The following is a 16,185-nucleotide window of genomic DNA, read 5'->3' on the forward strand; positions in this document are numbered from 1 at the left end:
ACTCGATTTCTTTAGAAAACGAGCCAAATATATTAAATTTTTATTGAGTCGAGTCTCAATTAGCTGACAAAATGTTTGATTGCCTACTCTTTTCTGTTCTCCCTTCTCTTCACTTAATCTCTAAAACACCATATTTATAATATGTGAAAATCCTTAATTATGTTCACATTTGGGTGACACATTAGTCTATTGGACAAATGAAGAAATTGCACAGCAGTAAATTGAATATAAAAAGCTGGAGTTGCAACAGCATATATATATATATATATATATTAGAGAAGAACTGACATAAAATCCCCATATGAATGTGATGGTTTACAACATCAAAGTCAAAATCCACAATTTGAAGAAAAGATAACAGACCCGTGACACTATCCTCTAAGCTATCAGGCTTGTAATTAAGTGGACGAAGAAAAGTTGGAATCCATGTCTGATGCATCCTAATCATGCTACATACAGAAAAATTATACCCCATGATTTAAAATTAAAAAAAAAAAAAGAATTGTCATCGGAAGGTGAGCCCATTGATATCCTTATGGAAAAGGTTGGTTCAGTTTAGGGCTATAGCTGTAGCTAGTGGAGTTGCAGATTTTAGGAAACTAGACTATTGCCTCATTCTGCATCTCCCTATAAAGACTTCATTCTGCTTCCAAAGCAGACAACCAAAATGTTCAAATTTATTTTAATATTTATACAGTATTAATATAATTTGTATATTGCATCGAGAAAATTGGTATTAAGACATAAGCATGCCATCTTCCTTTCCAGTCAAAAAGGAACTGCTTTGCCTGCTCTGCACCTTCTCTCCTACCATCTCTCAGGCCTCAGGATGAGTTCACACTCAATTTTGCTAGTTTCAGCTCCAGGACTTGCAGTAAAATACCACTATTTAAACCTCATGCATGCCTGAGCTCAATACTATTTTCATCGGAAAAAAATTGATAAATAATAATAATGTAAAAATTATTTATATTATTACTATGCATTGATTTTTATGGCAACAAATTAATATTACTTAAATTTGTTTACGACAAATTTTAATTTAATATTTATTGTAGTGTGAAAAAAGTTAAGGGAAAAAATACTAGTTAAGTACCATGAAACCAGGAGTCTTCCATTGTAAAAGCCCCTAATTAACAGCTGCTTGGCCACCCCACAGGCAAATGAATACTATAATAATTCACAACTTTGCTATGTTTCACCTTTTATATATTATTCTATAGAGCAAATTGTACATAGCTCATAATTGTATCCACTTCAGACACGAGGGAAACCAACTTCACACTTGATTAAGTTTTATCACGTTTTTGTCCAAAACTCCTGGGATTTTATCATATCTCACACCACAAAAATCATCATTCTGTACTTTCCTTCTTTCAATTGCTTATTTAATTTCCCTCCTCGTACCTTTAATTCTCTCCCCTCTTCATCTTCAGGAAGGATTATTTGAGGTTCCAGTGGTGCGATGCAATGATCTTGTTTAATTCAGATTTCTCTTTTGAATCAGTGTTTGAGCTTCATGTTCTATATATTTTGATCAATGAATTTGTATAATCTAAGGGAAAAAAAAATTTAATCATTTTCCGTCTATTTTTTTTAGAGATCAGTGAAATTTGAACCATATGATATGACATGTATGGTACTGTAGTAAGCATGCAGAGTTGCAGTGAACCGAAGGTTCAGGTGTGACTAGCATTGAGGTCCCCTACCAAAAGAGAAGAGAGAAGAACTAGGTCACCATGGCTTAGATACAGGAAACTCATCGTACTTTAACGACGAATTTTACACTTGAAAAAAGAATAAAAATAAAGCATATACTCCTCAATTAATTACTATTTATAATAAAAAGTTTTTTTTATATATATATTTTACTTTTAGAATCAAGTACAAAATCAAAGATGGTCCAAAGAAATGTACGTGTAAAAAAGCACCTGAAAACACCATGACTAAATAAAATGCCCACAAGTCCGTTCTATGAACCTCAAGAAACTGAGCCTCTTCTCCGCCGTCTTTGCAGGGCTGGAGAAACTCCCCCACCCTAATAAATAAATAAAATCATTCACATGCTAATAAGAAAGATTTTTTTAAAAAAATTAATTAATAATTTCAGGCATTATTAAATAGGTATATCAAATAATATATAAATTTGTTTCCAAAGGCCCTCTTTTGGGACCCTCTGCGTCTTTATCTATAACTTTTTGTCCTTGTTTCTTTGCAGCTATATCGTCTTCCTTTCTTCTTCAACAGCCTCTTTCGTTTGTTATATATTTGTTAAATTGATTGATTAATGTCTACTTCTTCGTCGTCTGACAATGGTGGAAATGGGAATGGAAGTGGTAGAGGGAATGGGAGTGGTAGAGGGAATGGGAGTGGTAGAGGGAATGGTAGCGGAGTAAGAGGAGAATACGAAGGGCCACCAAGGACTCGTCCACGTACCATTAACGAGGTCTGGCCTGAGCCTTTTCTAGAGGCTCTTGCTGCCCAGGTTGCCATTGATGCTTCTCGCATTTTTGGCCGACTCGCCGCAGCTCAAGCTCTTGCCAATGTGTTTCAGGTGTGTTGATAATCTTGATCTTTATATATATGGATTCACCATCTGTGCTTGTATGAATAAGAACTAGCCAACTTTGTGGTTAGTTGAGGATTATTGATTGAGATATCCTTAGTGATATTGGGCTTTGATTTGTTTATATAATCTTGGTAATCAGTTAGAGAGAGTTGGCAATAGAATAGAATCAGCGACACATTGTTCCAAGAATGGACAAAAGTCTTGTTCTAGTTAACGTGCTGCCTGGGACCATGCAGGATACTATAATTTCATAAACTCCAATTTTCAGATTATGATTTGAGATTCTTTCTTTTTTTTTTCTTTTTTTTTTTCCTTTAATTTCAATGCAATATATACATGTATACAAGCTTGGAAACTGAAGAAATTGCTGACATTGTAATGAGCATCTAAGGAGAAACTGAGCCTATGGAAACAACTGCTTTTGATAGGTCAATTTCTAACCAAATTTGTAGTCTCTTTCAGATTCTGTAATTTCAATCTTTGCAAATTTACTTCCTTCTGCCATTACAGATGGTCTATTTTTGTGCCCCCCTTTTCATATCTTGAGGAAAAGGGCTTTTTTGGGCATGCATATCCTCTTCCCTTTCTTGGCATGATCCTTTTTAAGCTCTAGAATCTCTTGCCTTTTTGACTGAACTTTCTTATCTCTCTAGAAAATCTATCCAAGATACATGCTTTTGTAAAATAATAGTCTTCTTATTTCATAAGCTTCGTTCTTTTCGCTTCTTGAAAATGTTAATTAATTATTATAATAGTCTTCTCTATTAGGCTTTTGAATGGATCTCGCAAGTTGATTAGTTGCGTCAGTCAAAAGCCAGCGCGTGCAATGCCAAAAAGCACATAGAGTCCAATGCTGGTTTTGTAAACTGATGTCTCCTTGTCAATTCAGAGAGAGAAGTTCTTCTCGCTGATGCTTAAGCCCAGAGTCAGTTGGTGACTTCTCTTTTGTTTTTTTCTCCTCTCCTATAGCTCTCATTGTTTTCTCCATTAAATCCTTTGTAGGGCGTAGTTGAATTATGAAATTTCATTCTCTATACTCAACTGCCATCCTAGTTAAAATTGTTTGAATGGGTATGTGTTGGGAAGTAGAAGTTTTAAGAGAAAGGGTCAATGAAATAGCAGAAAAGGCATGCAAGCGAGAGAAGATATAGATTCGCTTCTTTTAACGAAACAGGCCTTTAGCCAACTCTTTCTTGGAAATGAAAGAGAGAGAAATCTTGTGGGGAAGCACGCTCGAAGTTGTAATCCTATGTTTTATACATTTATGTATAAGCTTTACAGATATATACATGTATATATTTGTTGGACCACAGCTCATGGGTTTTTGTCTTTTTCTGTTCTTTCTCAAATCTGTCCAACCAATCCAAAATTTTCCAATTGCTTATTTTTCTAACGTTATTTTATGCTTTTTCTCTTGTTTCTTCTTTTATCTTTGTGTCCCATGGAAAGATCGTGTATAGATGTCGCATTGTACTTGGTGTACTTATCCTGAGGGATGAATTGAATAATAACAAAATCTTGCAATAACTACATAACAATAAAGAGGGTGGAGTCACAGTCTCCCTGATAATAGGATATAGGATGTTAATGAGGCTTTGCACCAGTACTTGTCTGTCTCTCTCTGCTACAAGACAAGTCCATTCTCCATTGATACAACACACTACCCATCTTTCCTTTATTTAGAATTCTGACTGCTCCTGTCTTCTGACATCTGAACCAAAAACCACGTCTCTTCTCATCTCTCTCGTCCTTCACATCCACAGCTGCTTCTCTCTCTCTCTCTCTCTCTCTCTCTCTCTCTCCCCCTCTGCTCTATCTGTGTCCTGCCTCTCCTGCTGTGGTGGCAGCTTCAAGTCCTCTCAATTATCATTAAAGCTAAATTGATTGTTTGCCCTATGAAATGCTGATGGAGTTACGCTTGTCTCCCTTTTTAGCCTGGCGATTCCTTCTCTTTCGTCTTGCTGCTGAACGTTCACATGCCAAACATCTCAAGCTTATTTCACGTCCTTTGCTGCTCAGTCTTCTGATTCATTGATTCTATCTGTAACTGTAATGAGTTTGAATATTCGTTTGATGAGCTTACACTTAAACTATTTATAAAACAAATTTTTTGTAAATATTATAATTGACTGGTGAATGGAAGAAGTTTTAATGTAAACAACCTATTTATTCCATCATAATATAAAGATTTGTTCCAATACTGGGAAAATTTTAGAAGACATGCATGGACTTGACATGTGTTTACTTTGTTTTTACGAGGGTTCCTGCTTACGCGCATGTTTCATGCATGACCGTCCTTAATGTCTACGTGGTGTTTTCTTCGCTTCCAGGTGTGTTCCACATGGCGTGCCGTCTCTCGCTCCGATCTCCTTTGGCGCCGTCTCTCTAGCCGTATCTGGGGCCGCACTCACCTCCTCCATGATACGTGGCATGATGAGTATATTTACCGTCATCGCACCGCTAGGAACTTCCGTACCGGTACATCATCCCATTTTAACCTTCATTTTGATCCTGCTGATGTCGACGACCCCAACGATCCCGACGCTCTCATGTGCCGCTGCCTTGCTCTTTCAGACAAATACCTAGCCTGTGGCTTCGCTAACGGTGCCGTCCGCCTGTTCGACCTAGACACGCGTCTTCACGCGCGTACCTTCCTCCCCCAGCACCGTGACCGCCTGGGCCGATTCTCCCGCGCTGTCTCAGGCATCATCATTAACGATGCCCAGTTAGTTTTTGCTACATTAGATGGGGACATCCATGTGGCAATTATAACCAGCAACGCAGCCCCACGTAGGGTCCACTTTGGTGACGTGGTGACTGACGGAGCACTGGTACACTTCACGGGTCGTGGGCAATGGTGGGTGGGCCTTCATGCTGGAGTTCCAGGCCGGGCCTTTCACATATGGGATGGAAACACCGAACAACTCACTTACGTTGGGGGGTTACTGACGGATCCGGACTCAGTTAGAGGTTGGCACACATTAACCGAGTTGACCGAGTTAGTGGGTCGAGTAAGGGTTACGAACCATGAAACGGCGGTGGCATGCACGAGTATGAGGCTGGTGGTATTTAATCTGCGAAACCCAGAGATAATACTGCAGCAGGAGGAGCCCAGGAGAGGACTCATAGTAGGGTGTTTCGATTTGTGGAACGATGCTTACGTGGCGGTGGACAACAGAGGCCTGGGTATCGTGCGCCGGGTGAGTACATTTCAGGAGATGTGCAGGTTTAATGTGAGGCCACATAGGGGGGCGATAGGGTGCATTAACGGAGGGTACGCGCTAATATGCGCAGGGGGTGTAACAAGAGTATGGGAAATAGAGCAGCGTGAAGGAGAAGAGCTAGGAGAATTACGAGAGTATCTGTACAATTTGCGAGAGAGAGTAGGAGAGGTCAACGCCCTAGTGGCTGATGATAGACACGTGGCAGCATCATCAAGAGAGGGGTCTATACACGTATGGGACTTTGGGGCACAGTAGTAGGCGTAGGAACAGGACGAGTAGGGTGAAAGACTAAGAATAACAATGGCTGACTTTAGGAAAGAAGAGTTTGAGGGATGCGGATGGGCGTGTGATACGCTGTTTCTCTGTCGCAGTCTCTCTCTATCTCTGTGTGTTTATGTTAGAAGATGGTGATTTGTAGTTCTAATGCCGGGACTGGCACGGCTGGTGGACAGACTTCGAGCTGTTCCTTTACTGGTGCTTCCATTAATTTGCAATTGTGACCTTTACCCATTTGTTTCGATCAATATTTGCATCATTCGCTCATATGGATTTGGGTTTTGTCTTCCTTTTAATGTTCTTGCCACCTTTTCGTTTGTAATATGATATTAAAGAGGATGCCTACTTATTTCAAGATGATTTACTAAATGGATATTTTCTTTTTTACCTTTTTAAGGAAATAATTATGTAGCTTAAATATTGAATTTAAAGGCAATTTAAATTTTAAAATAATATAATCATCAGTTTGAAATTATATTAAAATAGTTTTTTAAAAAAATTCAAACCAAAGATTATATTACATTAATGGGCTTCAGGATCATTACGTGTAAGGCTAAAGGCCCAGAAACACAAGTCCTATTTGCAAACCAAGAATTGGCTAAGCCCAGTTGCAGGATCATAGAGCTGGAAAGCCCTTGCTCTGTAGAACACCGCCTGAAACTAGGAGCATTGCAGTAGCCATGGACGAGGACTGCACCAAGGAAGCATAGCAAGGGAAGCTGTTCCAACAAGAAGAACATATTACTGGAGAAGCCCAGTCAATACTAGCCTCTCAAAAGGGAATCATCCGAAGTAAACTAGGATAGAGGATCAAACGGTGGCATGCAGCGCTTTCAAGAGAGGTCTGTACAGAGGAAGGAAAAAGGATTGAGGTCGGAGACAACTAAAGAAAAAATTTAAAAAAACAAAACGAAGAGAGAACTAGATTGAGCCTCAAAAAAATGTCCAGTAAGACTCATGATCTCATGTCTATGATTCCACATTCTGAACTCAGATTTGAGATGTTGCACCAGGTGATTTTCTGAGTTGGGTAGAGATCTAAACCTCATCCACATTTTCCCAATTAACCAAGGAAGAATTTAGGAGGATAACCTGCTCTCTACATGTCCGAAGATCTCCTTGTCCATATCTTTAATTTCTGTCTAAAAATCTTCATCTTGATTGGAAATGCAACGTGATGCTGTGATATTTCAAGCCAGAGCCCTTTAACAAAGTCATTAAATCCCGGCCATGTCACCATGCATCTAGAAACCTCACAGGTTTTGGCCCCTAATGGATTAGTTACTTAGCATAATATATATAAAATTAAATAAATATATTAATGAGAATACCCTAATATTAAAAAGTAAATTAAAATATTATTAAAATTTTAAAATATCTACTGATTATTACTCTTTGCATTAATTTTGTTGTTAAATATTGTATTATTTAATTTCTATAATTTAAAATTAATTAATTTTTTTAATTTTATAAAGAATTTATTAATTAATTTTTTCATATTTAAAAATATTTTAAATTTTTTATAATATTTAATAATTAAAATTAATGAAACTGATTAAATAATAGAAAAATATTTTAATATATTTTTTAAAAATAAAAAAATAATTAATAATTTTTTATAATACAAAACTAAATAATAATTTTTTTAAAAAAAAATTAGAAAGAAAAATTTCTCTCACCAGAAGGAGTCCAAAGCTTGATTTTGGCATTAAATGATTGAACAAGGCAAGGCATATTTTGTTTTTTTTTTTATTATTATTACAATATAATTTTATATTATATAATATAATAATATTACCTATAATAACATATCTTTGACTTAATGGAAAAGAAAAAATCAATATTCTTTATTTTATTGTGCTTACATCATGTATTTTATTTTTAGTTAAATTATAATTTTTTTAAATTATTTTATTTAAAAAATTAATAAAATTATCATGCTATTCACATTAATATCATATCAAAAAAAATTAAAATTAATCACTAAAAAAATTTTAATATTTTATTTTTATTATAATTTTATTTTATATTTTTATTTTTAATCAAATTTTTTATTTTTAATATCTGATCAAATATATTTCACTATTATTTATATAATTAAAGACTTATAAAATTATTTTATTTATATTATTAGTACTTTTTTATTTTTATCAATAACTTCATAATAACAATTTATCTTGACTTTCTAGACATAGGTTCACTATATTTATTATTTAGTATTACTTTTTTTAATATTATTATTAAGAAAATAATTTTATTAAATATATTAATTATAAAATATTAAAAAATAATTTAAAATAATATTTAATATAATTTAACTTTAAAATATTAAAAATAATTTTTTTACAATATTTTTTAAATTATTCTTTCAACTTTCAAACATAATACTGATCAACCATTTTTTCTAATTATCTTAATATTTAAAATAATTTTCAAAAAATATTAATAATATATTAATTAAGTTGAGTAAACTTGAATTTTTATATACTAATAACTAAATTACTTCTTTAGTTGAGTAAATTTGAATTTTTATATACTAATAACTAAAATACTTTTTTCATTTTTTTAAAAAAATAAATAAATCTCGTGAATTATTTTTTTAATATATATTATTTACGAAGAAATTCCAAAGCCAAAGGTGAAGCTAACTTGATTGAAGATTTTGTTTTAATTATAGGCAAAAGGTAAAAGATTTATTGTTTTATTTGAGCAAGTTGTTGAATAAAGCTATGGGGGGTTCCTTCCGTGTATTTACTGTGTAAATGGTTAGTTAGTTAGTTATGTAAAATTTATTTCTATAAAAATCGAATTCAACTCGAAACGAGTTAAATTTGAATTTAATTTTTAGTCTTATTTAATAATGAATTAAGTTTGAAACTCTATAAATCAATTTATTTTTCAGTTATTAAGTAAATTTATAAACAGTCTCGTTAAATAAGTTGAAATTAATATAATAAGAGAAATAAACTCAAATTTTATATATATTTTTATAATTCAAAATTAATTTTTTTAAAATTTTAATTTATATAATTTAATTACAATCTTAAAATTTATATATATTTAATTGTTTATTTTTATAAATTAATTTTTATATATATTTATTTAATTAAAATTATTTAATTTTAAATATATTAATTTTAAAATAAAACTTATTACATAAGTAAATAAATTAAACTATTTCATACTAAATTTAATAAAAATTTAATTCGTCTAAACTCATTTTACTAAACGTGATAAATTTAAATTTATTAATACTCGATTCGAATTTGAAATGCGTAAAATTCAAATACAGATTGAATTTAATAAAATTTTAATAAATTAAATTTAAATTTTTTAAAATTCGATAGTCGTATGAATATATCACGTGAGCCTAATTTTACAAATAATAATTATTATTATTATTATTTGTAAATTCTAAAATAGCTTTCAATTTTAACCAATTTTCTTTTATCAAGTTTTACTTCGTCATCTTTACTAAAAGGACAAATATTCTAGGGAATATTTTTATTTTCTTTTTTACAAATCTTTACTTGGAATATTTTCTTTCCAATAAAGATAATCTAAAATAAAATTTATTTTTAAAACTTTAAAAATCAAAAGTTTCTCGTTATATTCTTTTTAACAGAACTATATATATATTTTTATATTCTTGATTTTTTTTTTCAGACGAGGCAATTTAAATGTTTTAAAGTAGTAATTTGCATCTTAAAAGAATAATTAAAATAAAATTTTATTTTTCAAATATTATTTATATTAAACTTAAATATATCTCAATAAAAATATATAAATTTTATTATTAATTTAGTATTCAAAATTTTGATATTAGTTTCTATATGAATAATTATTTAAATTAAATGATTTCATTGACAAAAATAATTTAAACATTAACTTACATTATAAATAATTCAAATACTTAATCCCTTTTATTCTAACAAATAATACTTTAAACAAATTAAATAAAATTTTTAATTTTAGTATTTTTTGTGTATATATATATAATATAATATAAAAATTATGTTTAAAAATAAATCCATATAAAGTAATAACTAAATACAAATTTAGTTACTATATTTGATAATATTATAAAAATTAAAAAAATTAAAAAATAATTTTTTAACATTTAGCCAACTTTTCTTCTAACCTCTACCAAACACTATCCTCTCAAAGTAATAAAAATTAATTTTTAATAATAACAATTAGAATTATAAAAGCCAAAAAAATAATAATTATAATGCAGAATACGCACCCCTGCGCACTATAGCGATTCCCACCATTAAATACTATTAACACCGTTTACTTCCTCTGAAAATTATCATTTTTATTTATTAATTTTCCCTCATTTCCGATCGGTGATCGACGATCGACGGGACCCTCCCAAATCCTCGCCGCCGATTCACCAAAATTCCCACCCATACTATGACCCACAAGCTAACCCAAGACCCAATCCATTAATTATCCTCTTAAAAAAACCCTAAATCCTTAACAATTTCTGTGCTACCTTCCTCTATTATCGTCTATAAAATAAGCAGCAAAAAAGTTGTTTGTGTTTTTGTGTGTGTGAGACTTCACAGTACACTGAGATTCATGAAATCAGGTCACTATCTTGATTTTCTCGACCTCCAAAGTACACGTGGCGATCTGGGTCTTGCTTCACTTCTCATTTTACTGTTCAAATCTCAGTGAGTTCTCTCGCGTTTTTTGTTTTTCTTTTTTGTGTGACTTTAGTTGTGTGTAAATTAATTGTTACTGTAGGACTATTGTACACTTTGATTTTGTGTATGGTTTTATTTTTTTGCTTGAAGTTTTGGAATTAATAGTTGAAAATCTAGGGTTTGTTAAGCTTGGATCTATGAGCATTTGTTTGAGATGTTAATTAAGTAGATTCCGGGGTTTGATTTGGGAATTTTAGTTTAATTTTGTTCTTTTTGGTATTTATGTTGATCTGAGATTTTTTATTTTGCTAGTTGTCTTTTTATATGTTTGGTTAGTGGGAAAATTGAGGAAAATCAGGGAAAATAGGATATAAAGCTGCCTTTTCTATGTCATTGCTGAGAAATTGAACAGATGATAAAATCTGGTGACTCATTGTCGCACGTTTGATTTATATTTGTAATTTCTAATTTTAGTAAGCACATGGAATGACGCATAATGTCTCTGAAATTTTGGGCGTTCTTTCTTTTGCCCCCAACATTTCTCACTAATTAATCAGAGGTCAAAGTTGATGTTAAATACTTCTGAGACTATATTGAAATCCAAAACATGGTTTATCTATGATTAATACTACAATATATTAGTCTCATTGAAAATATTTTCAGTTTGATCATTTAAGGTTTTGGTTTGAATATTCTTGACTCTACGTGCTACAAGGACCTAAACGTGCTGAAAAAATATTTGCAGATAGAAAAATGTGGTTGTGCATGAGAATTGGGTGTTGCGTGATGTTATGCGCGCCGAGCTGGTCATAGCTTTTGCATCAAGTTTTTGGCTTTATAAGTGACTTGAATTTCTACATGGAAGCCAATGTAGAGGAGGCCCTTCGGGCAAAAGAGATTGCTGAGAAGCGATTTGCTGAAAAAGACTTTGCTGGTGCAAAGAATTATGCTTTAAAGGCAAAAACTCTGTGTCCTGGACTTGAGGGTATATCTCAGATGGTGGCCACTTTTGAAGTTTATATTGCATCTGAGATGAAATGCAATGGTGAAATTGATTATTATTCAGTTCTTGGATTGAAGCCTTCTGCAGACAGAGATGCAGTGAAAAAGCAGTACAGGAAGATGGCTGTGTTGCTTCACCCTGACAAGAATAAAACTGTGGGAGCTGATGGAGCATTTAAACTTGTATCTGAAGCATGGACCATGTTGTCAGATAATCTTAAGCGAAGCTCTTATGATCTCAAAAGAAACAAACAGATGGCACCTTGTGTTGCACAGACAAACTTATCTTCTGTTCATACTGCTGGGGTCACAGGATATAACAATTGTTCCAATTCTTCAAATTCTCATGGACTGGACACCTTTTGGACTGTTTGCACTTCTTGTAAAGTTCAGTATGAGTATCTAAGGAAGTATGTGAACAAGAGACTTTCATGTAAGAACTGTCGAGGCACTTTCATTGCTGTGGAAACTGGGACAGCTCCTGTGAATGGTTCTTTTCCTTACACTCCCTGGTCATATGTTTCTGGTAGTGGGTACGGAAGTCATGGATATGATGGAGTTACATATGTCCCAACCACTGCTACTGTATTTACAGGCAATGGGATTTCAGGATTACCCACTGGCCATGGGTATGAGTATGTCTCAAATGTGTCATTTCAGTGGAGCTCATTCTCTGGAACTTCTTCTGCAGTTGTGGGTCATAATGGATCTTCAGCTCTATCCACTGATGCTGTTTATCAGGTTAATGGAACTGCTACTGCAGCAAGAGCTAACCTTAAGTCAGCAGCCACTGGAAAGCGTGCCATGAAAACTGCCATTAGTAACGTGAATCCAAATGTCTCTGTTGGTTACAATGAATCTTTAGGTTTTAAGGCTGGTAGACCTGATAAGAAAAGGAAGGTTGTTTTCGGAACGAACATTAGGAATGGATATGAAGAAAAGGGATTGAATTCTGCTCCAGAAGTAGGATTAGCTAATGGAAATGCCAGTGTGGAGCATAACCCCAAGCTTTCCAGTCCAAATGAACTCCCAGCAAGACGCATCTCAATTGCACCTGCTTTTGATGCTAGGAAGTTGTTGATTGACAAGGCAAGGACTGATATTCGTAAGAAATTAGAAGAGATGAGGTCTGCTGCTGCTGCCGCTGCTGCTGCCGCCGCTGCTGCTGCCGCCGCTGCTGCCGCCGCTGCTGCCGCCGCTGCTGCTGCCACTGCCGATTCAGCTGCTGCAATTAAACAGAAAGCACAAGACCAATCCAGAGGGGCAGGAGTTGCTCCTAAATATGATAATTCAGATGTTTCCAGCCGTCAAATAAAGCCATCTAAAGCTGGGCCAGTCTCAATAACAGTTCCTGATCCTGATTTCCATGATTTTGACAAAGATAGATCAGAGGAATGCTTCAAGCCAAAGCAAATATGGGCTATATATGATGAAGATGACGGCATGCCTCGCTTGTACTGTTTGATCCGCCAGATTATCTCAGTTAGTCCCTTCAAGATTCTCATCACTTACTTAAACTCTAAAACTGATAGTGAATTTGGGCCAGTGAATTGGATAGATTCTGGATTTACAAAATCTTGTGGGCACTTCAGAGCTTGGAACACCGATATTGTCGATCAAGTGAACATTTTCTCTCATCTTTTGAAAGGGGAGAAAGCTGGCAGGGGTGGCTGTGTTCGTATATACCCCAAAAGTGGAGATATTTGGGCTGTTTATCGAAACTGGTCACCCGATTGGAACATATCAACCCCGGATGTTGTAAGGCATCAATATGAGATGGTTGAGGTTCTCGATGATTATTCTGAGGAGCTTGGAGTTTGCATTGCTCCTCTCATAAAATTGGCAGGTTTCAAGACAGTATACCAAAGGAACACAAGCAAGGATGCCATTAGATGGATTCCTAGGAGAGAGATGCTACGCTTTTCTCACCAGGTACCATCTTGGTCGCTTGAAGGAGAAGGGAATAATTTGCCAGACAAGTGTTGGGATCTAGACCCGGCAGCAACTCCAGACGAACTCCTTCATGCTGCAACAGAAGGGAAGGATTAGTTAACCAGAGTCAAGCAGGAGAGCATGGTACATCTGGAGTTGCGTTTATCATTTTTATAGAAAATTTTAGGTTGACTGTACAATATTTCACACCTGGTTCAAGGCCAATGCAACAATAACTCCATATGATTTTTAGATAATTTGATGTTTACTGAGGAAGGTTGTGTCTGGAATTCTGAGTCAACTGACTGCTTATTGACAGGAGTGTACTTTCTGTTCAATGAGGCTGTTGTAACATTTATTTAGTTACAACCGATAGCGAACTCAACGAAAAATGTAGTCTTTGTATGTTGGGCCACAATTCAATGCCAAAGAATTGCGAGGCTCAGTCAGTGCAATTCAACTGCTAGCCCTCTGAGTTTATGATTGCTGCTCAATTCTTGGAATGCAAGTGTACTTTTTATTTCTGGTACCAGCAGTTGAGACACTCTTGTCAACCGCAACATATAATTTGCTTTTAACTTTGTAATGTTCGTCTTGCTTGTCTATTTATTATGGTCCGTTCAGCCATGCCCCTTCTGCAGCTGCAAATCTTGAAGATGGAAATTCTTAATGATGTTTTATTCCTAGGTTATAATCATTAATTATGGTGGATTCTATGCCGAGTTCTATATGTGTCCAACCTTTCTGAGGTGACTTGCTTTGCAAACTAGCAATGAAGTTCTATATATGTCCAACCTTTCTGAGGTGACTTGCTTTGCAAACTAGCAATGAAGTTCTATATATGTCCAACCTTTCTGAGGTGACTTGCTTTGCAAACTAGCAATGAACTTCTGAATGCAGCGCAGAAATTAGTCCACCAGCCCAAGAAGATGGAGGAGAAATTTGGGCCCATTATTGTAATAGGGCTTAAGGTATGATTTGGTGAGTGCATTGCCATATAAAGCATTCTCCTTGGGAAAAAAAAAAATATCTAATACCATTCTAATATATATAATAGAATTTAATTGAAGTCACATTTTTTTTAAATAATTTTAATTTTTTTTAACTTTAAAAATTTTATTTTAAAATAAATTAAAATTTTACATAATTTTACAAAAATTTATTTATTTTTTTATAAATAAATTATACCAAACAAAGGAATAAGATACCATAAAAAAAAGTACTAATATAAATATTTGTGTTTGTGGGTTTCTTTCTTAAATAGTTATGGTCTTATTTATGTAAGAGAAAATTACCATAATGTATAATCTCTCTGTTTTTCCTTGATACGGATAAACAAACATTTAACAAAAATAGAATTAAACTGAATATTTTAATATTTAATTAATTATAGATTGATCTTATTTTATAACTAAAAATAATTTAAATAAATTTAAAAAACCTAAAATAAAACTCCAATTAAATCGATTTAGTTGATTTTATTTTCTCCTTGATTTGGTTATATTCAATTTATCATACTACAAATTTCAAGTTTAAATTTTTTAGACCAGGGAAAAGGCGGTTAGCACAACTAACACGCATTGCTAGGATTTAAAATTTTCCATGAGAATTATTTAGTAATTGTGGGTCTTGAAAATAATGAGAAATATTTATTTTAATTATTTTATTTTTTATTTTTTAATAATATAATAAATTCATGAAGAAAAGACTAGAAATAACACATAAATAATTTTTTTTAAATGTTGTGTTATAGAAGGAAAAAAAAATAGCATAAAATATGGGAGATCTATGAACTTTTATTAAAATAATCAGCTTTTTAAAATATATTAAAAATTCAAACACGCCTGCAAGGAGATATTAAGTCTTTTGTTTCCGTAACGCTAAATATTCGATCAATTTAGTTTAAAATTAAATTAAATTAAATAAATTAAAATTAAAATTTTAATATTTATATAAATTAAATTATATTAATTTTAAATAAAAATTAAATCAAATTGATTTAATTTAATTTGGTTTAATCGATTTAATTTTTTAATAAATTTTTCATCTTTTATATATTATTTTTATCATTTTAAAATTTAAATAAAATATTTCAAATTTAATTATAGTCTAATTTTTATATTATTAAAAATAATATATTATTATTATTAATTATTTTTATTTAATTATTTTTATTTTTTTATTAAAATCAAATTAAATTAAAATAATAAAAAATTTTGAAGCTAAAAGTGAATCTAATTAAAATAAATAAAAATATAAATTAAAATTTTAAATTAATTCGATAATATCGCTCCCATCTACTTCCTACCCCTTCTAATTTCAACCAAAAAAGCATTTTGTGATCAAGCTAATTACCGACCTCGTCAAAACGCGCAAATTGAGTAAAGAGCTAAAAAAGTTAAAAAATTAAATCTATATAAAAAAGTAAAATACAACATTTTATCTGTAAATAATCAGTAATTTAATAATCAATTATTTAAATAATTTTATAATAAGTAATTTATTTTAACAATTATATTTTTAATTGTTA

At 32.6% G+C, this 16,185-nt stretch overlaps 2 protein-coding genes across 2 annotated transcripts; both read left to right on the forward strand.

Moving 5' to 3' along the window:
* Positions 1-2,161: 2,161 nt before the first annotated feature.
* LOC110629748 (transcriptional regulator STERILE APETALA) lies at positions 2,162-6,433 on the forward strand. Its single transcript, XM_021776852.2, has 2 exons — positions 2,162-2,554; positions 4,900-6,433. Exons 1-2 carry the CDS (start codon positions 2,288-2,290, stop codon positions 6,046-6,048), a joined length of 1,416 nt encoding a protein of 471 aa, XP_021632544.1. The 5' UTR covers positions 2,162-2,287; the 3' UTR covers positions 6,049-6,433.
* Positions 6,434-10,333: 3,900 nt separating this feature from the next.
* On the forward strand, positions 10,334-14,187 carry LOC110629889. Its single transcript, XM_021777085.2, has 2 exons — positions 10,334-10,748; positions 11,467-14,187. The coding sequence occupies exon 2, from the start codon at positions 11,580-11,582 to the stop codon at positions 13,770-13,772; it is 2,193 nt and encodes a 730-aa protein (XP_021632777.2). The 5' UTR covers positions 10,334-10,748; positions 11,467-11,579; the 3' UTR covers positions 13,773-14,187.
* Positions 14,188-16,185: the final 1,998 nt, after the last annotated feature.

This window comes from Manihot esculenta, chromosome 13, assembly GCF_001659605.2.
Source record: "Manihot esculenta cultivar AM560-2 chromosome 13, M.esculenta_v8, whole genome shotgun sequence".
In the NCBI taxonomy this organism is placed as follows: domain Eukaryota; kingdom Viridiplantae; phylum Streptophyta; class Magnoliopsida; order Malpighiales; family Euphorbiaceae; genus Manihot; species Manihot esculenta.